Source organism: Heloderma suspectum, chromosome 2, assembly GCF_057233095.1.
Source record: "Heloderma suspectum isolate Gila_16-S chromosome 2, 16-S_ref, whole genome shotgun sequence".
NCBI lineage: Eukaryota > Metazoa > Chordata > Lepidosauria > Squamata > Helodermatidae > Heloderma > Heloderma suspectum.
The window spans coordinates 158,672,626-158,698,407 of NC_139459.1; the positions used below are offsets into that span (position 1 = coordinate 158,672,626).

Sequence of the window (25,782 nt, forward strand, 5' to 3'; positions counted from 1 at the left end):
AGGGATGCCACTCTTCTGCATAATAAGGTCTAGGCGAGGGTAGAAACCATTCTGAGTATCCCAGTCTCTCAACAGAGAGTGAGATTGCTCCTGACAATAACGGTCCCGATACCTCTCCCTCTCTTTCTAAGTGAAATGACCAGAGTGACTCAAGCAATTCTCCGCAGGGATGGGATTCCCTGGTAACGTGTCGGCATACTGCTGGCGATAGTGGTCTAGGACTATGTTGTTCCCTCACTGCAGAAGGATCTTTGATTTCTCCCTCCAAAGTAGAGGTGATCTGCATTGGATCCGATCTTGGTATTGACACTGGTAAAATTAGTATTGACACTTCCAACGAAAGCGGCTGAGGAGGAGCAGAAGCCTGTTTATGAGACTTCTTAACCGCCTCCTTCTTTTTCTGGGAATCTAAGGACTTAGATATCTTTTTCACCATGATGTGTGTCAATGAGTGTCTGGGAGTAGGAGGTCTACATGGCCCATGGTTGGGACCAAAGGACCCAGCGACGCAGGCATTGGAGGGCAGAATATAAACTAGAGGCTACTGCATCATCTATCTAGCCCCACCACTTCTTTGTTCAAAGTTGCAGCCTCCTGAATCTGCTTTTATTTAACAAATGTGTACCCTTTAGAATGATTGCTAACTACTGGAGTTTGAACAGTTATATGTAAAAAAAAGTTTCGTGTTGACTGGCATAGAAGGGATATATTTAGAATTTTGTTAGTGTTATATTCCAATATCAGGTTTGTGGCCACTGAGTCACAGTGCCACATGAGGCAGATACACAAGCCTTGCCATTTTGAGTGTGATGTATGTCTTGCAGAACAAAGAGGAACCAGCAGAGTGTATTTTTCATGTTAATGATTCTCTTCAGCAGTGTGAGTAGGTCTCTGAACAATGCAGAAGTTCAAATGTTTCCTCAGTGTGCAGGTAATATAGAAGTAAGAGGAGCTGAACACCTGCTTCAGCAGACCCTACAGTTAAATATTTCAGTAGATTGGCCAGCTGAGAGGACCAAACAGGAATAGATCACATTTCCTAATAATAAAGTGGCTGGTGGATGATCATAGTCTGTTTGACTTGTATAAACTAAGGCAAGAAAGGAGTCTTACCATGGGGTCCCTAATAGATAACAAAGTGCTTTTGACCAGAAGAGTGACTGGGGTAGATAGATTCGATTATGAGGAACATCAGAGCAATTACATAAAAGAAAAATACTTTCACAATTAATATAATAAACTGTGCCATTGAAAGAATGGCTTCGACTAAGGGAAGATGATGCTGAGAAAAGAACGACCATGCATAAGACATGTGGAGCTATGTGGAGGCTGGAGAGAAAGAGGCAGATTGTATAAACAGCTTTCCTTAGAAGAGAGAGGAAGACCCCAACCAAGAACAACTGCAAGGTGGAAGGAGAGGGAATCTGCTGCTTGCTGCTACCTCTGCTTCTGCCTCTGGGACTCCTGATCCACCACATCACTGTGAGTGCTGCCTCTTCACAGGATTAAGGCCCCAACTCAGCAGCTTCTCCCAGGACTGCCACCCCCTCCCAGCCCAATTGTGTCATATTCCTAGGCTAGGGGCATAAAAGCTAGGCTCCTGCAGGGGCGGGACCACCACCAAAGGGGTTTGCTCCTTTGGGGGAGCCACTTCAGGGGACATGAGGGTGAGGGCCCCTTGTCAATGGAGGGGTGGGGGTGTATTGGTTACACATCTATCTTTTGAGGAATGTGCTTCAAAGAAAGAAGGGGAGATGAAGGGACACAGGGAGCAGCCATCACAATTATACAGGGCAGAGGAAGATATGGTGGGGGGGAGACAGTTGCTTGTTCAGCGGAGCGGGGACCATAACGGGGTCCCGGTTGTCCCCCAGCGGTCCCCCAATACAAATAACCTGGATAGCCTTGGCAATAGTCCCCCTGGGTTGAAAATAATGTTGGTGAATGCCAGATCGGTGAATGGTAAGACAGCAGCCATCCAGGACTTGATCCTGGAAGAGCATGCCGACCTGGCATGTATTACAGAGACCTGGTTGGATGAAGCTGGGGGTGTTAATCTATCTCAGCTTTGTCCCCCAGGGTTTTCTGTAGAACAGCAGGCTAGACCTGGGGGGAGGGGGGGCGGAGTTGCAGTGGTCTATCGTGATACTACCCCCTCACCAGGTGCCCTGGCCCACAGACTACTGGAGTTGAATGCCTATACTTAAAAGTGGGTGCTCAGGACAGAACAGGGATTTTGTCGGTATACTGCCCACTCCGCTGCTCAACAGTCTCCCTTCCTGAGTTAGCCGGGGTGATCTCGGCAGTGGTGATGGAGTCCCAAGCGGTTTCTGGCCCTACTCATACAGCAGGTCACACTCTAGACCTAGTTTTCTATGTTGGGCAGGATGATGGCGATCTGGGTGTGGAGGAACTTTCTGTTGTTCCATTGTCATGGACAGATCACTACCTAGTGGGGTTTAGACTCACTGGAACTCAGTGCCTCTGCAGGGGTGGGGGACCGATTAAGCTGGTCCGCCCCAGGAGGCTGATGGATCCGGATGGTTTCCTGATGGCTCTTGGGGATTTTCCTGCTGCATTGGCAGGCGATTCTGTCAAAGCCCTGGCTGATCTCTGGAATAGGGGAATGGCCAGGGCGGTGGACGCAATCGCTCCTGAGCGTCCCCTCTCACGGAGTGGAGCCATCCAGCACCCTGGCTCTCTAGGGAACTGGCGGCGATGAAGCGAATGAGACAGAGACTAGAGCGATGTTGGCGGAAAACTTGGAATGAGTCCGATCGAACACGGGCTAGAGCTTATCTGAAAGCCTACTCTGTGGCAGTGAGGGCAGCAAAGAAGTCTTTCTTTTCTGCCACCATTGCATCTGCAAGGAGCTGGCCAGCGGAGCTGTTTCAAGTGGCCAGGGGCCTTCTACATCCTGGCCCATGTGGTGAAAATTCTGACTACTCGACAGCCCGCTGTGAACAATTTGCCCAGCACTTTGCTGATAAAACTGCTTGGATCCATTCTGACTTGGATGCTGTAGTTGATGCAGATCCTGTGGATGTCGCTTTGGCTCCTGCTTGTTCAGTGTTGATGGATTCTTTTCAATTTGTGCAGCCTGAGGATGTGGACAGGATCCTTGGAGCAGTGAGAGCCACCACATGTATGCTGGATCCTTGCCCTCCTGGCTTATTAAAGAGGCCAGAGGAGGACTGGCTGAGTGGACAACGGGAGTGGTTAATGCCTCTCTGGAACAAGGCATTGTTCCATTATGCTTAAAAGAGGCAGTTGTGAGACCTCTGTTGAAGAAGCCTTCCCTGAATCCCACCATACTAGATAACTATCGTCCAGTCTCTAACATGCCATCTTGGGACAAGTTATTAGAGCATGTGGTGACCTCCCAGCTCCAGGGGTTCCTGGATGAAACAGATTATCTTGATGCATTTCAATCTGGTTTCAGGCCTGGGTGTGGGACGGAGACAGCTTTGGTCGCCTTGGTGGATGACCTATGCTGGGAACTGGACAGGGGGAGTGTGTCCGTATTAGTTCTGCTGGACCTCTCAATGGCCATTCCTGGAGATGTCTGATCTGGCCATGGTGACACATGCCTTAGTTACATCCCGTTTGGATTACTGCACTGTGCTCTACGTGGGGCTGCCTATGAAGAGTGTTCAGAAACTGCAGTTGGTCCAAGGAGCTGCTGCCAGACTGTTGACGGGCTGGTTACAGGGAGCATACAACTCCCTTGTTAAAACACTGGCTTCCAGTCTGTTTCCGGGCACAATTCAAAGTGCTGGCTATGCCCTATAAAGTCCTATACGGCTCCAGTCCAGGTGATTTGAAAGACCATATTCTCCCTTATCACCTGCCCATGTCCTGAGATCCTCTGGGGAGGCCCTTCTCTCAGTCCCACCACTGTCACAGGCACATTTGGTGTGAGGGAGAGGGCCTTCTCAGTAGCTTCCCCATAGCTGTGGAACGCCCTTCTCAGGGAGGCTAGGATGGCTCCCTCCTTGATGTGTTTCTGGAGGCAGGCTAAAACATTCTTATTCCAGCAGGCCTTTGGGAACCTGGCGGTAAGCTGCTAAAATGCTGTTTTAAAATGCTGTTTTAATGTTTTTAATATAATTTTAATTGTATTGTTCTTCAGTTATATTTTAACTTTTGTGTATTTTCATATGTTTTATGTTTTAATGTTCGTAAGCTGCCTTGTGTCCCAGTACTGGGAAAAAGGTGGGGTATAAATAAATATAATAATAATTATATTTTTATTATTCCTTATTATGTCGTCTGGGATCATCGTGCTTTAAGGAGTATTGTGCAAAAACAACCATTTTTATTGGAAATAATTCTTGTGGATCTCAAAGGGGGCAGTCCCCTGGCCATAGAGATAAATGACACGGGGTAGACAAAATCTTATTTTGGGATGCAAGCCAAGGGAATCTACAAACTTCAATTCCTTATTGAGGCTGATCATTCAGTTCTGTTTCGATTTTCCTGATGGAATCAGACTTCAGCTTCGTCTTGTGGCTCAGGTTTCTAGCTTGATTCCTCCCCCCTATCCCCCCGCCCACCCCCTGAAGCATCGGCCATTCTTACTCCGAAGGAGGTGCTGGAAGCATCCTCGCCCCCCCCCCCCCTTCCTGTGCTGGCTGAGACTCGCTGTTCTCTGGAGGCTCCGGATCCTTTGCTGAGCTGAGGCGCCCCCCGCGTTGAATTGCAAGACAGTTTGTGGGATAAATTTATTGGAAGCAAGCAGAGAAGAGTTGGACAGCCGGGCAGCGCTAAGGTCCGCCGCTGAGCTACAGTTGTGAGGAAGGATTGGGCGGTAGCAGCAACAATAGCAGTCCCACCCACGCGGGATATTCACCATTACAGGTAAGGAGGCAGGGAAGTTTCATCTTGCTTGCGCTGCCGGGTCTAGAGGGAGGGGGGGGGGCGCACTCATCCCCTTCGCAACAGAGAATTTCCCTCCGCCTTACTCCAGCTCCAGGGCAAGCTCTGCCGCCGCCTGAGGGGAGCTGCGTCATGCCCCCTTCCCATTCCTTGTACCACGTTGAGCCCCCACCCTTTTCCCACCGCCGCATCACCCCCCCTCCCTTCCCCTTCCCATGTTGCGCCCCACCACCTTCCCTTCCCATGTTGTCTCCCATTCCCCTTCCGCTTACATGTTGCGCCCCACCCCCTTCCCCTTACTGCTGCCGGAGCATGCCCTTTCCCGTGCCTCATCGAACCCCACACCCCCTCCCTTTCCCGCATTGTGCCCCCATCTCTTCCCTTTCCCCTTCCCATTGTCTCTGCGGGGCACACCCCCACCCCCTTCCTACATCGTGTCCCTCCTTCCTGTTGTCCCCCTGCTTCCCCTTCCTGCTTCCCTCTACCACTGAGCCACATGGGTGGAGGAAGGCGCTGGCAGGGTTCTTAAGAGAGTCTGCCAGGCTGATATACCTGGCTCTGAAGGATGATCCCCTCAGAGCTTTGAGGCTTGGCTGGCCTTCTGAAGAGCTGTGCTGGCTACTTCCACAGCTGATACGGTTCTCCAGGGGGCGGCTGCTCTAGAGAGCCCCACTGGCCAGTCGAGGCATCGGCAGTGGGCCCTTCTGGGGGGGGGGGGGCGCAGTTCGCCACTTCATCTGCTCCACTGCCTGAGGCAGGGGCTTCACCCCACCTCATGCGAGTGCCAGCCCTACTTTCCACTCACTTTCTAGTGATTGAATACAATACTAGCCATGACACATTGTGATGTGACTTTCTTTTCCCCTTGTCTTTTGTGGAGCCCGTGCAACCTGGGAATAAAATAGGGTTATTAATAATGGGCCTGATAACCTAATTAATAGTGGAAATGATTTGTGTCACTCTCACCTGAATAAATAATTGGTCTAGGCCTGGGATTACACATATGTGTGATTAAAGGAACAGTGGCCATGAAAGCTTATGCCAGAATAAATGTGTTAGTCTTTAAGGTGCCACAGAACTCTGTTGTTTTTGATGATATTTGTATCCCTTCAAGGAAGTTAGGGTGGCGTACCTGGTTCTTTCCCCCACTTCCATTTTATTCCCACAACAACCACCATCTTGTGAAGTAGGTTAGGCTAAGAGATAGTGACTGGCTATCAGAGGGAACAGGGAACCCTGAGGGCAGTGCCAGGTGCCATCATAGTCTAATCAAAAAGTCAGGGTGTTTCAAGCCTATGAGCCCCAGCTCCACTACAGTGAGGAAGAAGAAAGTACAATTCGATGAGCAGCTATTTTGTAAGCATTTTCCCTGATCAGTCTTCTAAAAAATTCAATTATTTAATTTGTGCTACAGCACTTATTTAAACAAGAGTAAGCACTTTCCAAGTCACAGCCCCCCTGCCCCCTCACTCTGTATGTGTGTGTAATTCCAGTTTCATAGGAGAAGACAGGGAGAGGAGAAGAGTCAGGGGCTAGGGTTGTGCTTCCTCTCGGAGAGCAGTTCCTCATTTCACTTCTTTTCACTGATGCCTTCTCATTTGTGCAAATCTGCTTAAGAAGCACAGCACACAGGAAAAAGTTACTGCCGGCTGCTGCTTGACATTCAGCAAGCCAATGCCAGATGGATGACTTGTAGTACTCGCAGTCAAAAGGTGCTGTGCAGCTATTCCATCTTTTCTCCTTAATGGATATTTTGTGAAAAGAAAAAAGATGGAAGTAGTAGTGGGAAAGCACAGGAATGGAAAGTGGCATTGCCTGTTCCCCACCAGCCCATAAAATTATGTGGATGAGGAAGGGCAATTGCATGATAAAAGCTTCATCTGTAAGCACCTGCAGTCTCTGCAGCATCATGTCCAGTGGAGTTATTCCAAAGCCATCTGGCCCCACAAGATGGTGTTTCAAAGCATTGATGGCTTTGTCACATAGAAAATCACTCCCATCTGCTCTGATGGGAGTGATCAGCTACTTTTCCTGCAGCTCAAATACAAAATATTCCCAAAATATTCTGGCTGCTTTCGCTTGGGGAAAAATTGGTTATTGTAGCCTGGGATGTTGATAATGTGCTTGGAGAAATGTGGCCTCTTATCTCTGTGCTTGACCCTTGCCTGTCTTGACTATCTTGATTGATAATGTGAGGCCAGAGGGAGTGATTGGTGGGATTCAGGAGGCAGTCACTCTTTGCAGTGAGCCAGAGAAAAAGAGAGAGGGAGAGGTTCCAACAGCCTTGAAGGAAGCAGATTTTGTTTGTTTGTTTGTTTGATGGATGTACCCTGTCTTTCTAAGAAAAAATGGCAGCCAAGGCCACTTCTGAATAAGGCCTCCCTGGGCCATTCAGCAAGATGAATATATACAAGAGAAGGGTCTGTAGCTCAATGGCAAAGCACATGAGCACATGCTTTACATGCCAGGGGGGTTGAGCCTGAAGCTTTCTGCATCTCCTCTTTTGTATAAGGCATTGTGCAAGGCTGAGGTAGAGACAGAGAGCCTGTTCAGATGTCACACTAAGCCACGGTGGTCTGCATTTTTGAGAGAGCCATAGTGGTTCGCATTTTTGAGAGAACCATGGTGGCTTAATGCCTCATGTTTGGGGTCAAAATCCCGACCACAATGGCTAGGAAATCACCCTAGCTAACCACCCCTCTGTGGTGGGGTTAAGGGGGGCCGGGATGGCGTACCGTGTTGTGTTGCAGGAACTCGGTTGTTAAAAGTGGCCACTCTGCATGAAATTGAGACAACCATAGAGATGGGAGCCTAGAGCATCCACCACTTCTGCCTATGGTCTAGGCAGCACGGCTGGACTCTATGGTTGCCATCACATAGCAATGACTGGAGCAGCTGGCACACACCATTTCCCAGCACGACGGCCACTGGGATAACCACCAACAGTGGCGAGAGGACGATGCAGTAACCAGGGAGCAGGGATGGGTAAATAAACCATGGTATGCTGCACTGTTCCCAGTTGTGTGATGGGCAAGCACACCATGGTTAGCCTAACCCTCCCTGCTCTGTAGTTACCCTAACCACCCTTCCCCCTTTTGTGTGTGGATAGGGCCAGAGTGTCTGGTTTCAGACCATCAGGTGAGTTCATGCCAGAGGCAGAAGTCAAACCTGGGGTTTTCTGATTCATAATTCAGTTTCTTAGCCAACGTACTATACCACTTCTTGGGTGAGCTACAATCTATACAATTCTACATAGACACACAGCTGAATGACTATGTAAGACTTGAGGAAGTAGGGATGTATGTGCCCAGGAGAAACAGCAATAGAAGCCCTATTCAGGTGTTCTTCTTACATGAGAAAAGGGAGTGCTTCAGCAACGCCCCTCTCTGTTGTTGCATCCATCACTCTCAACTTGTGGAGGGTGACTGTCTGAAGAGGAGGACTCCTGTATCTGTGGAGGCTATACATGCAAGCAAGAACTCTGATTTTCCAGTGTTATGGCATACGTGGATACCATGGATACAGGAGGCTCCCCACAGGCCATGAGTTGAGTAAATAAAGGTATCTCCAGTAGCTGTGCCTTAAGTCTATCAACTGTATACATGGGCACCTAGGGGGTGGATATGGTAGTAAAGTTGAAGGGCGGGGGGAGTAAGCATTTTTGTAAGAATCATAAAGAAACAAAAATCACAAGGGTTGCAAGAACGCTCAAGGCAGGCATACTTTAAACACCACTAAGATTTTGTAAAAACTCCCACATGGGGACCCTGAATCAAGAGGTACCATTTAGCGGGAGTTGGGATAGGGAGACTATAAAATGGAAATAAATTCTCATTTTAAATATGCTTTGCCTGTTTTTCCTTGTAAGCCAGTTAGCAGGTTGGTAAAATTTATTAATCCAAGCATCTGAACTTGTGGAATTCCTGAATTCCTGAGAGACAGAAGATTGCAATAGCAGCCTTTAAGCTGCTATGTACATAGGAAAGGAAAAGGAAAGGTTCCTCCTGTGCAAGCACCAGGTCATTACTGACCCCTAGAGGGACGCCTGCTTACGCTGGCATTTTCATGGCAGACTATAGCGGGGTGGTTTGCCATTGCCTTCCCCAGTCGTGACTACCTTTCCCCCAGCAATCTGGGTACTCATTTTACTGACCTCGGAAGGATGGAAGGCTGAGTCGACCTGAGCCAGCTACCTGGGACCCAGCTTCCGCTGGGATCGAACTGGGGTCGTGGGGAGAGTTTCAGCTGCAATACTGCTGCCTACCACTCTGCTCCACAGAGGAAACAAAAGTGAAATTTCAATAAAAAATTAAAGGCACCCCCATTTTAAGTACCAGTGGAGACTGCAGGTCTACTTTACAAGGCTGCTGTTAACAGCTACAACTAACAGTACAGTGTTCCCCAAATAGAAATAGATGTGCTGCAAGCAGTTTAATTCATTATTATTTTTGTTGCTGTTGTCATAATGTTAGTTATAGCTCTAAAGCTTCTTTCTATTGGTCCATTGTGATGGAATATGTTCATAGAGGCATCACATGACCCCACTGGGCCAATTTGGCGAGGGCTTAGACATGACCCCTGTGGGGTCATTTCCATTCATATGCAAGTCAGCATTCTGAAACCTCTTCCTCTTGGTCCATGGTGACATAATGGGTTCATAGAGAGGTCACTATGAATATGCAGTGAGAGGTGAAGAGGTGGATATGAGAGGTCATGAATATGCAGTGGAGGTGAAGAATAGATTTAAGGGACTAGATTTAGTAGATTGGGTCCCAGAAGAACTATGGATAGAAGTTCGCAACATCGTTCAGGAGGCGGCAACAAAAAATGTCCCAAAGAAAAAGAAAACCAAGAAGGCAAGATGGCTGTCTGCTGAGACACTGGAAGCAGCCCAAGAAAGAAGGAAAGCAAAAGGCAACAGTGATAGGGGGAGATATGCCCAATTAAATGCAAAATTCCAGAGGTTAGCCAGAAGAGATAAGGAATTATTTTTAAACAAGCAATGCGCGGAAGCGGAAGAAGTTAATAGAATAGGAAGGACAAGAGACCTCTTCCAGAAAATTAGAAACATCGGAGGTAAATTCCAGGCAAAAATGGGTATGATCAAAAACAAAGATGGCAAGGACCTAACAGAAGCAGAAGAGATCAAGAAAAGGTGGCAAGAATATAGGGAAGATCTGTATAGGAAGGATAATAATATCGCGGATAGATTTGACAGTGTGGTCAGTGAGCTAGAGCCAGACATCCTGAAGAGTGAGGTTGAATGGGCCTTAAGAAGTGTTGCTAATAACAAGGCAGCAGGAGATGACAGTATCCCAGCTGAACTGTTTAAAATCTTGCAAGATGATGCTGTCAAGGTGATGCATGCCATATGCCAGCAAATTTGGAAAACACAAGAATGGCCACCAGACTGGAAAAAATCAACTTATATCCCCATACCAAAAAAGGGAAGCACCAAAGAATGTTCAAACTATCGAACAGTGGCACTTATTTCACATGCCAGTAAGGTAATGCTCAAGATCTTGCAAGCTAGACTCCAGCAACTCATGGAACGAGAATTGTCAGATGTACAAGCTGGGTTTTGAAAAGGCAGAGGAACTAGAGACCAAATTGCCAATATCCGCTGGATAATGGAGAAAGCCAGGGAGTTTCAGAAAAACATCTATTTCTGTTTCATTGACTATTCTAAAGCCTTTGACTGTGTGGACCATAACAAATTGTGGCAAGTTCTTGGTGGTATGGGGATACCAAGTCATCTTGTCTGCCTCCTGAGGAATCTGTATAATGACCAAGTAGCAACGGAAAGAACAGACCACAGAACAACGGACTGGTTTAAGATTGGGAAAGGAGTACGGCAGGGTTGTGTACTCTCACCCTACCTATTCAACCTCTACGCAGAACACATTATGCAACGTGCTGGGCTTGATGAATCCAAGGCTGGAGTTAAAATCGCTGGAAGAAACATTAACAATCTCAGATATGCAGATGATACCACTTTGATGGCTGAAAGCAAGGAGGAGCTGAGGAACCTTATGATGAAGGTGAAAGAAGAAAGTGCGAAAGCTGGGTTGCAGTTAAACCTCAAAAAAACCAAGATTATGGTAACCAGCTGGATTGATAACTGGCAAATAGAGGGAGAAAACGTGGAGGCAGTGACAGACTTTGTCTTTCTAGGTTCAAAGATTACTGCAGATGCTGACTGCAGCCAGGTAATCAGAAGACGTTTACTTCCTGGGAGGACAGCAATGACAAATCTTGATAAAATAGTGAAGAGCAGAGACATCACACTGACAACAAAGGTCCGCACAGTTAAAGCAATGGTCTTCCCCGTAGTAACCTATGGCTGCGAGAGCTGGACCATAAGGAAGGCTGAGCGAAGGAAGATAGATGCTTTTGAACTGTGGTGCTGGAGGAAAATTCTGAGAGTGCCTTGGACTGCAAGAAGATCAAACCAGTCCATACTCCAGGAAATAAAGCCAGACTGCTCACTTGAGGGAATGATATTAAGGCAAAACTGAAGTACTTTGGCCACGTAATGAGAAGACAGGATACCCTGGAGAAGATGCTGATGTTAGGGAAAGTGGAAGGCAAAAGGAAGAGAGGCAGACCAAGGGCAAGATGGATGGATGATATTCTGGAGGTGATGGACTCGACCTTGGGGGAGCTGGGGGTGGTGACGGCTGACAGCATGGGCTGGTCCATGAAGTCACGAAGAATCGGAAGCGACTGACCGAATAAACAGCAAGAGAGGTCACATGACCCTATCAGCTAATCCCTCCACCCATGGCAGGACTTCTGGAGGTGGGTCTTCTGGCTAGAGTGGGATTTCTGGTCTCAAAAAGGGCGGAGCACCTGTCACTTTTGAAAAAGGGGGTGGTGGTTTAGAGTTTGATGTGAGGTATCCATTTTCACTACTGTCCTACCTCAGTGAGATGGATCCTCCATCAGGTGTTTTCACTCAGTACTTGGTGCAAGTTCCACCACGACGATTACAGGAGGTGGGGGTGGGCAGTTGCAGAGTAGTTCTTAGAGCAGCACGGTTGTTAAGAGCAGCCAAAAACAGTCCTCCCCCCTCATCTCCTGTTCTCCTCAACAACACAAGTGTAAAGTATCAGTCCAATGTCCTCTGTAGTCAACCAATAAATCAATGTTACTACCACCCCCATGAGTAACATACTGTTGGTATAGCACAGAACTAGTGTAGCGTAGTAGCAAAGAGGTACCATTGTTTCTGTAATTGTTTTGCTTATGATCCCCATTTAACCACTTCAGGACACCCCAGGATAGAGGAACTGTTTCAAATAAGTCTTGTTGTCACTGGATCTACATGAGCTTCAGCCATCTGAGGCAACTTGCCATCTATAACAGCATCACGCTCTTCGTACAATGTGGTTGAATGAAGGCTTACAATGTGCTGCAGAGACTGGATTCAATTACTCCAACCTGTGTGACAGCAGCTTTCATCGCAAGAGCCTGGAACAACAGCAGAAGGCCCTACATGATCTCTGTACTATAACAACTGTGGGTAAATATAAAAGGATTATAACTTTAAATATAATGTTCTTTCTATGAAAATGTTATTTGCAGTAATGAAGGGTCAATGAATATGTTCTTATGGGTTCTTATACATGATAGGATGGAGGGACTTGCAACCTGTTTATCTGAAAACAAGGGGAGAGTGACAGCTGCGTTGGCTACCATCTTTGGAACCACAGTACTGAGGGATTCCTCTGCAGTTGCTTATGCAGCATTCTTCTCCCCTCACCCACCCCACTTTCAGGCACCCAGTGTTCCTGAGAGAGTGGATAGTGCATTGTATACAATATACCATATTTTACCAGAATTCAAGCAAGTATAAAAATTGAATTGTTGGGCCAATGTATATTATTCAAATTTACTGTGTAAAATGTGTCTGGATAAGAGCAAGAGTATGAATGAGAACAGCCAAACTGAAATAGGGCAAGGGAATGTGTGTCATTGACAAGTGGACAGTGTTGTGTGGTGATTGCCCAATCTACCAGTCCATTCTCCCACCTGAAAAAGGGAGGTTTGAGACAGGGTTACAAGTAGGAAAGCTTGAGGAATGTGGTCTTTGTAAATTCCTATACAAGATAACCTACTTGTACTAATGCGCAAATCAGAACCTAGTTAGCCACTGGATTTTGCACTTTTCTGAATATTGCAGCACAGTAGCTTAATTGTATCAACACACACATTTAAAGATGCATTTTGAGAAAAAAAGATATTTAAAAATATATTTTTGATAGAAGATTTTTTAAAATAACAGATTAATGTGGAAATGGCCTGGAATTTGGGATTTAAAAAGTGTGGAAGTAACATGGACCAGAAGCAAATCAGAACATTTAGTGGGTTTGTTGGAGGCAGTCCTCATCTCTTTCCTGTAAAAGGGCTCCTAGGTCAAAGAACAGAGACCAGGAGTGGTTCCAAGCCTTGACATAAGAGGGAGGTGAAAATACTTCTGAGGGGCTGAGATCTTGCAGATGTCAAACTAAAAGCAGTTAGTGCATTTGGGAGTGGAAAAGGGGTAGTGTATTCAGCACCCTGAAAAAGAGTTGCCGGGGACTACAGCAAGTGGGGATTCCTAGCAGGGCACCCCCAAGGGTCTGGGGAACCCTTTGAACCCTGGAGATAACCCTGTTAGGGAGGTGATATACACCCCGTTTCCCAACCTGTCAACGGTGCAAGGCTGCCAAACAGCCTGTATATATTACCTTGTCTGTTTGACACCTGCAACATACAAGGCTCCAGCCAAGACAAGCCTCTCTGTTTTGGATAGCTGCAGTTGCACAAGTGCACAACTGCGAATAACCAATTAAAAAAAACTTTAAAAATAAGGAGGGCATTCACACACATTCCGTGGGGCTAGCAAAATGCGGGGGGGAAATTGCTGTTGTGCAAAAAAATTAAAACTAACATTTAAAAAGGGCTCACAGTTGGGGTGAGGACGGGGAGGGATCAGTGGGATGAAGGGGCCAATGACAGCCCCTCCAAAGTGCTTTTTTTTTTTGCACAGTTGGAGGTACTGCCACTGGCAAAGGGAAAGGGGCGCTGCAAGCAGCTTGGCCATGATTGCTCGGGAAGAACAGCAGGGGCTTCTGCCTCTCTTGTGAGCGGCTCACTGCCCGATGCCCTTTACCCATGATGGGTCTATTTTAGTTTAATTATTACATTTCTATACTGCCCAATAGCCAACAGTCTCTGGGCAGTACACAAAAATTAAGACCACAAAGTACAGAATAAAAACAGTATATTTTTTTATTATTTGCTTGGGTATTTGCTTGGGGAAGACGAGGTGCAATAGTGACAGCATGAATAAGCAAATGACTTAAATTCAGCAGATATAAATGCAGTCCCATTGTCTGAGACTATAGATTCAAGTAACCCATGGGTTGCAAATAAGTAGTGCAGTGCTGTGATTGTCGACTGTTTGTGATGGTACTAAGGCTACTTCAGGCCACTTGGACTAAGAATCTACCACAACTAAAAAAAATTTCCTTGAAAATCGTCCTGCAAAATCAATATGGATTCTTGACCAAGGCTTCTTGGTCACTTCCCATGGAAGGATAGGTGCTCTTGGTGGATTGTGCCTAGTGGCTTGACAAGTACTGCACTCATTTACAGTTTTTTCAATATCTGAGTCAATACCTGGCCACCGGACATAGCTTCTGGTCAGTGCTTTCAAACAATCCTTGGATGAGCTGCATGCAGTGTGGTCAAGATGGTTTGATGACCCTTATCTGGAATAACAACATGGTTTCCCCATAGTAGACATCCCTTATGGGCAGACATCTCATGCTGATGGCGTTTGAATGCCTTAAATTCCTTTTGCAGTTCCTCATCTGGCCATCCCCTCCATACCCAGTTTGAAACATGAGCCAGTACAAGATCTTGAGCTGTCAGCCTAGCAATTTGATCAGCCTGAAGAGGTGGGTCAGGAAGGGCTTCTAGCATCACGACTTCCAGAGGAGGAGGTACAACAAAATCTGGAATTTGAAGTGGTACCCGACTTAATCCATCGGCATTATATTGCCTTTCCTGACTTGTAGACAAGTATATAATCATAAGCATTGAGCAGAATGCTCCAGTGCTGCATGCGGGGTGGTAGTATGCAGGGAGTAGGCTTACCAGGAGAGAAGATTCTTAAAGAGGCTTGTGGTCTGTGCGTATTTCAAAAGCATGGCCATAGAGATAGTTGTGGAACTTTTTGACTCTTGCAATAACAGCCAAGGCTTCTCTGTCAATTTGTGCAAAGTTTCTTTCAGTGGATGAGATAGTCCTTGAATAATAAGCAGCTGGTCCTTCTGTACCATCTGGGAATTTGTGGCTTAGCACAGCACCAACGCCATAAGAGGAAGCATTAGTGGTAAGGATCAGTGTGTGTGTGTGTGGGGGGGGTTCATCATAATGTACAAGCACAGAACTTGAACTCAAGAAGTGTTTGACATTCTGGAAAGCATTCTCATGCTGGCTGGTCCATTTCCATGAACACCTTTTCTCAGCAAGTGATGCAGTGGCTCAGCAATTGTAGCTTTTTGTGGAAGAAACACATGGTAGAAATTGAGAAGTCTCAAGAAGGCTTGAAATTCTTGCTTTGTCTTTGGAGCAGCTGCATTGTGAATTGCACATATTTTTTTGTCAGAAGCATCAATATAATATCCCAAAAATGTTACGCTGGAGGTTCTAATTTCATATTTCTCCTCTTTTACATGAATGCCAGATGTGTCAAAATGATGTAGGACTTCTTGAAGGCAAATGCTATTTGGGGCTGCATTAATAGAAGTACAGCTTCCAAATCATGTGAAGTACTAGTTCCCCTCTACTCAGCACTGGTTAGGCCTCATCTTGAGTATTGTGTCCAGTTCTGGGCACCACACTTTAAGAAGGATTCAGACAAACTGAAAAAAGTCCAGATGATCAGGGGACTGGAAACAAGGCCCTATGAGGAGAGAATGAAAGAACTGGGCATGTTTAGCCTTGAGAAGAGAAGATTGAGGGGAGATATGATAGTGCTCTTCAAGTACTTGAAAAGTTGTCACAGAGAGGAAGGCCAGGATCTCTTCTCCATCATCCCAGAGTGTAGGACATGGGCTCAAGTTACAGGAAGCCAGATTCCGGCTGAACATCAGGAAAAACTTCCTGACTGTAAGAGCAATACGACAATGGAACCAAGTACCTAGGGAGGTGGTGGGCTCTCCCACACTGGAGGCATTCGAGATGAAGCTGGACAGCCATCTGTCAGGGATGCTCTGACTTGGATTCCTGCACTGAGCAGGGGGTTGGACTCGATGGTCTCCTAGGCCCCTTCCAACCTTAGAATTCTATGATTCTATGATTCATCATGCAGAATACATGATGGACTTGACAACTTTGGAGCAAGGGTCTTAAAATGTATGTGCTTAAAGGTGGCTCTGTTAATTATGCTAGACCCTGAATCCACTTCCATTTTGCACTTCCAGCCATTGATTAATACTTTTGCATACAACACAGAGTCATGAGATTCCTTGTCACAGACCTTCTGAATGTGATATAGCTGTTGAGTTTCATCACTCTGTGGATAATCAATCTCATGAGATGCTAGGTGGAGTGACTGTTTGCTATAGATCCTGGCCTTGTGCATTTCTTGTGTTCTGTTGACCTTGCTGCCCAGAATTCTCAGCCTGCTTGCTCCGGATGGCATTTACAGCATCTGCATCTCTCTTGAGTTCTGTTGTTGCACAAATTGCTAGTTTCACCCTCTGGAGGCTAGTCCAATTTGCCCCAAAGAGGAGAGTCACACTCAGGCTGGGTTCAACTCGATTTTATTGTTTGTAAACAGTTCGACAGAGGAGCATCAAGGCTCAAAGCAAAGTCGAGGCTGGGCAACGCCCGCTCTACAGTTTTATCACAGCTTGCATTCCTTAGCTAGCGTGTCATTTCTGATTGGTTGCTAGAAGTTTACCTTATCTGAGGCTATTATTCATTCATTCTAAGACATGCACAGCTCTTGAAGTACTACATGTTGCTCAAGGCACACACAATGGCTTTATGTTACATTTTTACTACACTGTGACATATAACGATGCAGTTCTCACTGGCTAATGCCTTTTCTTGATCCACTGCAAATGTCAAGTTTGGCTCAGACAGGAGGCATCGTTGCAGTGCTTCATCATAAACCCCACGGGAAAGGCGATCCCTCAACATATCCTCTAGAAAATCCCCAAAGTTGCAGTGTTGACAAAGATCACACAGTTCTGCAATATAAGTGGGAATGCCCTCTCCAGGTTGCTGCATTTGTTTGTGAAATTTAAATCTCTGCACAATAACTGAAGGATTTGGTGAGAAATATATCTTCAGTAATCCTAAAAGTTCATCAAATGTCTTGGTTTTGGGTGAGGCAGAAGCAGAAGCAGTGAGGGATTTTTTATGGCAAATGTCTGTGGCTCAAAAACAGTTAAGAGCACAGCTTGCCTTTGTTCAGCATTAACTATCGTATTTGCTTATAGAATCATAGAATCATAGAATAGTAGGGTTGGAAGGGGCCCACAAGGCCATCGAGTCCAACCCCCTGCTCAATGCAGGAATCCAAGTCAGAGCATCCCTGACAAATGGCTGTCCAGCCTCGTCTTGAAGGCCTCCAGTGTGGGAGAGCCCACCACCTCCCCAGGTAATTGGTTCCATTGTCGTATTGCTCTTACAGTCAGGAAGTTTTTCCTGATGTTCAGCCGGAATCTGGCTTTCTGTAACTTGAGCCCATTATTCCGTGTCCTGCACTCTGGAATGATCTGTTATCGTTTTGCCATCCTTATTTAATAGCTGAACCACTATTTCTTTCCTCTGCCTTTTACTATGCACGTAGCTGAAGAAACACCCCTTGCTAACCTCAGCTCATTCTCAGCTTTAGCCTTCCTGACGCCATCCCTGCAATTCTGTGCTATCTGCCTGTACTCTTCCTTTGTTACTTGGCCTTCTTTCCACTTCCTATATGTGTCCTTTTTTGTTTTCAGGTCATCCCTAAGCTTTTTGTGAAGCCACATTGGCTTCTTCTGTTGTCTTCCACCTTTTCTTCTTGTTGGAATTGCTTGTGATTGTGCCTTGAGAATTTCCTTTTTTAAAAGCTCCCACCCATCTTGGACTCCTTTTCTTGCTAGCATCGCTTGCCATGGGACCTTACTGATCATTGTTCTGAGTTTATGAAAATCAGCTTTCCTAAAATCCAGGGTACGCGTTTGACTACACTCGGCTTTTGCTTCCCTTAGAACCAAGAACTCAAGTACAACATGGTCGCTTTCCCCCAGAGTTCCTGTAACTGCTACTTTATCCACTAAGTCATCTCTGTTGGTTAGGATCAAGTCAAGGATAGCCGATCCTCTAGTTCCTTCCTCTACTTTCTGTAGGAGGAAGTTATCCGCCACACAAGTCAGGAATTTCCTGGAGGGGCCATGTTTTGCAGAATTTGTCTCCCAACAAATATCGGGGAAATTGAAGTCCCCCATTACTACTACATCATGCTTCCTTAAAACATTGGCTATTTGCTTTTCAAAAGTTTCATCCTTGTCTTCTCCTTGATTGGGTGGCCGGTAGTATACTCCGACCACCAGGTTCCTTTTATTCTTTGCTCCATTTATTTCAACCCAGATGCTCTCAATGGGGCTACCAAGCTCCTCCTCCTGTATTTCTGTGCAGAGATATGTATTTTTCACATACAGTGCAACCCCACCTCCCTTTCTGTCCCTCCTGTTCTTTTTGAACAAGTTATATCCTTCAGTTGCTGTATTCCAGTCATGAGAGTCATCCCACCAAGTCTCAGTTATACCTATCAGGTCATAATTTCCCTCTTGTATTAAGAGGTCAAGTTCGTTCTGTTTGTTTCCCATACTCTGGGCATTAGTATATAGACATCGAAGACCATGTGCTTCATAGTCTGGCTTTCTTCCTACATGTGTCTGAAGACTATTATTGGGCGCTATCAGAGCTGTTCTCTCCGTTGCAGTGCATGCGCCTATGTCCATTGTTACCCCCAACATTACATCTCCCTTCCCCGTAGGATTCAGTTTAAAGCCCTCCTGATGAAGTTCTTCATGCTGTGGCCAAACACATTCTTCCCATCCTTTGTGAGGTGCAACCCATCCCTAGCCAACAGCCCATCTTCCAGGAAGTATAGCCCGTGGTCCCAGAATCCAAATCTCTCTCGTCGGCACCACCTTCGTAGCCAGTCATTCACCCGGAGTATTTTTCGTTCCCTTTCTATCCCTCTTCTAACTACTGGAAGGATGGATGAGAAAACTATCTGGGCCCCAAAGTTCTTGAGTTTCCTTCCCAAAGCTTCAAAGTCTGACGTGATCTCTTCGTAGCTCCTCTTGGCGGTATCATTTGTTCCCACATGGATGAGAAGAAAGGGATACCTGTCAGTGGGCTTTATGAGTGCAGGCAACCTTTCAGTCACATCTCTAATCTGTCCTCCCGGGAGACAACATACCTGGCGAGTCCATGGGTCTTCACGACATACTTGGGTCTCGATCCCACGCAGCAAGGAGTCTCCCACTACTACCACTCTTCTCTTCTTTTTCTTGTAGGCCTGGGTTTCATCGCCTCTGTTTGACTGACCTTTAGCCTCTTGCTCACTCTCATGCAGGTTCCCCTGTGATTCTTCCTCTGCAGGCTGTCCTCCAGTCTCATCCGCAAGTACCTGGAATCGGTTCCACAGCTCCACTGCTTCCACTGGTGCAGAGTGGCATCTAGTTCTTCTTCTCCTAACTGTCACCCTTTTCCAAGGAGTATCCTCTATTCCATTTTTCTTCACCTCAGCATTTCCCACTGCCTCATCTTGCTGTTGCAAGTTAAATCAGTAGTGAGCAAAACCCTCCACAGGTTTAAGGTACTACAACTTCCTTCTCTTTGTGGTGTATGGAATATGTGGTAGAAGTATTACTATATCTTTAAAGGATGACTTCTTCATTGTTTCAGGATCTGATGTGGTCTGGGTTCTAAGAAGGGTGTGGGCTGAGCCCTGCAGGCCTTCTGTACTGTATTTGTGAACCTGTGATAGGTTCCCCCCCTCCTTCTTGTTCATTTCTTTTATCCCTCTGTTATATATCCTGGGGGTGGGGTGGTGGTACTATGGTTTAGTTATTGTTTTGAACCTTGGCAGCTCCTGTAGAGTTGGGAGTAGCAGCAGCAGGTACAGCTTTTGCTAAGTTCTGCAGTTCTGTGTGTGATAAAGGACAGTTGTGTTGGAGGTGCGCCGAGCCTTACAGTCGTTCCCTCTACCTATTCAACAATTTGTGGTGATGAGAATGGGATTCTGAGAACTATACAGGGAGCAAGGACTGTGAATCCATTTACACAGCTAACTGGTAAGCAGTCAGCTAGACCCACTTAAGAACTTGAGCAGCTCCTGTGTTTTAAAAGAGAGAGAATTAAAATCAAAATGGCTGCTCTTAGCCATATCAAAGAGTTCGATGTTAGTCAACCTGCTTCCTGGGATTCTTCCGGAGAACAGCTTTCATTCTATCTGGAAGCATGATGTAGTAGTAATGGGGGACTTCAATTTCCCCGAGATTTGTTGGGAGACAAATTCTGCAAAACATGGCCCCTCCAGGAAATTCCTGACTTGTGTGGCGGATAACTTCCTCCTACAGAAGGCTAAAGCTGAGAATGAGCTGAGGTTAGCAAGGGATGTTAAAAACAACAAAAAGGCTTTCTTCAGCTACGTGCATAGTAAAAGGCAGAGGAAAGAAATGGTGGTTCAGCTATTAAATAAGGATGGCAAGACGATAACAGATGACAAAGAAAAGGCAGAGGTGCTCAATTCCTACTTTGGCTCAGTCTTCTCCTAAAAGAGAGTCTATGACCCCCCTGGCAAAGGCGAAGTACAGGCTGAAGGGGCAGGATTGCAGCTGGAGATCGACAGGCATATGGTCAAGGAACACCTAATTACTTTGAATGAGTTCAAATCTCCAGGGCCAGATGAACTGCATTCTACAGTAATCAAGGAACTGGCAGAAGAACTCTCAGAACCGCTGTCTATTCTCTTTGAGAAATCATGGAGGATGGGGGAAGTGCCAGATGACAGGAGGAGGGCCAGTGTTGTTCCTATCTTCAAAAAGGGCAAAAAGGAGGAACCTACAGACCAGTCAGTCTGACATCAATCCCTGGGAAAATTCTGGAGCAGATCATAAAGCAATCCATCTGGAAGCACCTTGACAACAATGCCGTGATTACTCGAAGCCAACATGGATTTGTCAAAAACAAGTCCTCCCAGACAAACCTGATCTCATTTTTTGATCAAGTAACCTCCCTTGTAGACCGTGGGAATGCTGTAGACATCATATACCTTGACTTCAGCAAAGCTTTCAAGAAAGTGCCCCATGATATCCTGATGAGCAAACTAGTTCAAAGTGGGCTAGATGAAACAACGATCCGGTGGATCCACAGTTGGCTACAGAATCGGACTCAAAGAGTGCTTATCAATGGGACCTTCTCAAACTGGGGAGAGGTAACGAGTGGGGTACCGCAGGGCTCAGTCCTGGGCCCAGTGCTCTTCAACATTTTTATTAATGACTTGGATGAGGAGGTGCAGGGAATGCTTATCAAATTTGCAGATGACACAAAATTGGGAGGGATAGCTAATACTTTGGAAGACAGAAACAAAATTCAAAGTGATCTGGATAGACTGGAGCGCTGGGCAGAAAACAACAGAATGACATTTAATAGGGATAAATGCCAAGTTCTGCACCTAGGAAAAAGAAACCAAATGCACAGTTACAAGATGGGGGATACGTGGCTCAACCATACTACAAGCGAGAAGGATCTTGGAATAGTTGTCGATCACAAGCTGAATATGAGCCAACAATGTGATGTGGCTGCAAAAAAGGCAAATGCTATTTTGGGCTGCATTCATAGAAGAATCGCTTCCAAATCCCGGGAAGTACTAGTTCCCCTCTACTCAGCACTGGTTAGGCCTCATCTGGAGTACTGTGTCCAGTTTTGGGCACCACACTTTAAGAAGGATGCAGACAAACTGGAGAGGGTTCAGAGGAGGGCAACAAAGATGATCAGGGGACTGGAAACAAAGCCCTATGAAGGGAGACTGGGCATGTTTAGCCTTGAGAAGAGAAGACTGAGGGGAGATATGATAGCACTCTTCAAGTACTTGAAAGGTTGTCACAGAGAAGAAGGCCAGCATCTCTTCTCGATCATCCCAGAGTGCAGGACACGGAATAATGGGCTCAAGTTACAGGAAGCCCGATTCCGGCTGAACATCAGGAAAAACTTCCTGACTGTAAGAGCAATACGACAATGGAACCAATTACCTGGGGAGGTGGTGGGCTCTCCCACACTGGAGGCCTTCAAGATGAGGCTGGACAGCCATTTGTCAGGGATGCTCTGACTTGGATTCCTGCCTTGAGCAAGGGGTTGGACTCGATGGCCTTGTAGGCCCCTTCCAACCCTACTATTCTATAATTCTATGATTCTGTGAACGTCTCTCTTATTGCTTCTGAAGTTAGTCAGTAACTTCTGAAGTTAGTTACACACAGATAAAGGCATTTCTTCCTGAAAGCAGAGTCCTCCTTCTGTTTTGAGAGGCACGGAATAGCCTTCACTTATAGTAGTGCCTCTTGGAAGCTTTCAGTGCATACCAAGATTGCCTGAATGAACTGCTCAGTTGATTGGATGGCTGTGTGAGTGGGGAGGAAAACAGCAGTATTAGGCATGGCTGACTTTGGAGTTGTCATATGTATGTATGTATGTCAACTCAAAATGGAGAGTATGTTTCCATGTTGAGCAGGTGTGGGAAATGCTTTCATCCCCAAGGGCCACATGTGGTGATTGATGGTGGGTTATGGGCCATGTATGTGCATGCACACTTGCAAGTGAACTCTCTCTGACACACACACTGTCTCTCATTCATCCCTCTTCCCCCCACCCCGTATCAGCTAGGCTCCCCATATCAGAGGGGGAAGTGTGCAATTCACCCTGTGTACCATCCTCCCAATTTAAATCATGTTCCTGACAGCCTGCCAAACAGGAGTGGAATTGTGCTAGGGTGACTTCCCTTGTTTGCTGTATTCCTCAGCAAAATTGTGATATTGGCAACATTGCAGGGGGGGATGGGGGGGCAGCAAATTGGACCCATACATTGGGCTGCACAGAAGGCTTCAGCTGTTGGGCGGTATAGAAATGTAATAAAATATATAAAACGTGGGCTTTAGTAAATGGGGAGTGCAATCTTAGACTGCATGGGGGGGGGAATAGTATAGTTTGGATTCCTGGATCTGAGGTCAGAAATGGGTGAAAAAGCCTGTCTAGGTTAAATACGAAGTGGGAGAAGTATGGAGGTGATGATCGCCTCCACCATACCTCCCGCTCTGTACTGGATATTCTTAAGCCTCCGAGTACCAAGGGTGGATCCTGTAGGATTGAATGCAAAATATATTAAACAATTCCATTGCTAATGGACAAGAAATGATAGGACTAGCTCCAGTCATTGTTTTTTCAGTACTGTTGTATTTCATTGTTCCCCCTGGGTTTGCTCCATTTCTGCTGCCATGTCTATATTTGTGAGAGAAAACATTCAAGGGAAAGTAATGAACCCCGTTAGAATTGTGAAAGACACTGAGTAATCACACTTGACATTCTGCTGCAAACCACCTGCAAATGAACATGATACATAGGCCTGGTTTGTACCTAACTACTTGCACAAGCTGGAACTCAGCTAAGCAAAAGCCTCAGGCCCATACGCTCCCCCCCCCCTTCTCATATGCTACTTTAGTTTCACTTTCCAGGAAAGCTAGCTTGTTATTACATCTCATCCAGAAATTATAGCTTAAACCGAACCGTGGTTAGTTTCAAAACAACAAACCTTGCATTGTTGTGATGGTTTGTTTAACTAACTAGAGTTTGTTTAAAACTATAATCTCTGGTTAAAATGTAATGACAAACCAGCTTTCTTGGAAAGTGAAACGAAATCTGGCAGGAGCCCTCCAGGCTGTGTGGGAGAAGAAAGCACTCAAACCCAAGGCTTTGAGCTCATTCCAGCTTCTGCACATAGTGTTAAATCCTGGATTAGTGTTACATGCGAACTCTCCCATACCACACAAACTCAGGATTGTAACAAGATGCTTTAAAGCCTGCTTTTTGTCAATAGGACCATTTTAATTGATTTTAGATGGCTTTATGTACTATTTAGAAAGAACCAGAAAGAGGAGCAAGTGTAAGTATTTCATAAACCCTGATGGTTGTTTTTTTAAATTGTTTTTTAAAGCTTATATCCTGTTTTTTCCCCCCTAAAGAATTGATTCAAGGCATATTACAGAATAAAACTTCATATCGTTTTCAGTCTGAGCTCAAAATGTAGTACGGGCTGTTCACTATACATGCAGGTGCCAAAAAGTTGGAAAGCATTCAGTGCAAACTCACAACAAGGAGAGACCATGTCTCCAAGATGCTGGGTTTGGAATAAAATGCTTATTTTTCTGAGACATGGTCTCTCCTTGTTGCAGGTTAGCCATACATGTCGGCCGTGCTGTTGCAATGCCCAGTTTTGATGACATGCAAACCTTCAGCCCATGCTAGCAATAAGCTGCTCACACAATTGGTTCACCATGAACATATGTTAAGACTGAATTGAAAGAAGCGGGTTTTCCACAAGTACAAAGGTTGTGTGAGGACAGCAAACACCTCAGAAATGAAAAGATACAGTAACTTTCCAGGTATTGACTTTCCAATGCAAATAAGGAGAAACACTCAATGCAGAACAACATAGAGAGGTTTCTCCTTATATGAAACATAGCCATTGCTACTTGCCTAAGTCTTACATAGGAATGGCTATGAGGGAAGATCCATTCTTGATATTATTGCTGTTTTTATGCAGATAGCCAGTAAGTTCTCAGATTGCTGCTTCTTGTGAGGTAGGCCTTTCCTACATCACTCTTCTGAGACAAGAAGAGAAGGGTACAATTGAGATAATTGTTTTTGTCTTATTGAGACAATAAGAACTCCAGAGGGGTTCTTATTGTCTCCAATCTTTGTCTTTCCTCAGACATTCTCTGATAGCAGTTGTAAGAACTCCTCCTCCATTTCAGCTGCCCTCTTGGGAACTGTGTGGGTCTTTCTTACCAGTGGAGTCCTGCTGAGTTTCTTCTTTCTCATATTCACAATTCGCTTCAGAAAGAATAGGTAAGGCCAGGAGGATATTGTGTTGATGTTTTTACTACCTGGGCCAACTTGTTCAAGAATTGCTAAAAAAACAAACAAAAACAAACCCTGTGGCTATCACATACAGTATGGTAAGTATATAATGTTTATACAGTATATAATGTTTATTTAACAAAAAATGTTCCCAAGGTTCTCACAGACAATAAAATGGTTAAGCAATATCAAATAAAATAATAATATAAAACAGTTTAAAACAGTTTATCACCAGTTTTAAAAAATGGTTCTAGTTGATGGCATTTGGCTTTTGACGTCCAGGCAGAATAAAAATGTGCTTATATGTCTCTAAAAAGACACCAAAGAGGAGCATGAATGAGCATCTCATAAAAAAAATAAAAATCTTTTATTGTGAATTTTTACAAACCAAACCAAACTGAAAACATTACAAAACCTAAAAAAAAAGAATGAAATAAAAATAAAAATACAACAACATGTCCAAAGTCCTCAGTTTCTAACATTACAGTATTCAAGGGGGGGAAAGCGGGGGAGGTTACACATAAACTTCAGTGAAAGCAGGCCAAATATCCGCATATAAGTCCATCTGCAAGTTACGCAGATACCACTCTTTCAAATGTTGCTAGTGTTGTTAAGTCTTCAGTCGATTGTGTTATAGGTGGTGAGCTTTTATTCTTCCATTATCATAGTATCAGTCTTTTAGCAACCAAAAGGGTGTGAAAAATCCATTTACGC

At 45.4% G+C, this 25,782-nt stretch overlaps 1 protein-coding gene across 1 annotated transcript in view; it reads left to right on the top strand.

The window, feature by feature from the left end:
• Window positions 1-4,627: 4,627 nt before the first annotated feature.
• The window catches only part of GPR156 (G protein-coupled receptor 156), a 72,664-nt gene continuing 51,509 nt past the window's right edge, over window positions 4,628-25,782 (top strand). The window contains exons 1-3 of the mRNA XM_084835387.1: window positions 4,628-4,860; window positions 12,151-12,399; window positions 24,920-25,056. Of these exons, the coding sequence (XP_084691513.1) occupies window positions 12,265-12,399; window positions 24,920-25,056 (272 nt within the window). The 5' untranslated portion in view covers window positions 4,628-4,860; window positions 12,151-12,264. The remainder of the gene's footprint in view (window positions 4,861-12,150; window positions 12,400-24,919; window positions 25,057-25,782) is intronic.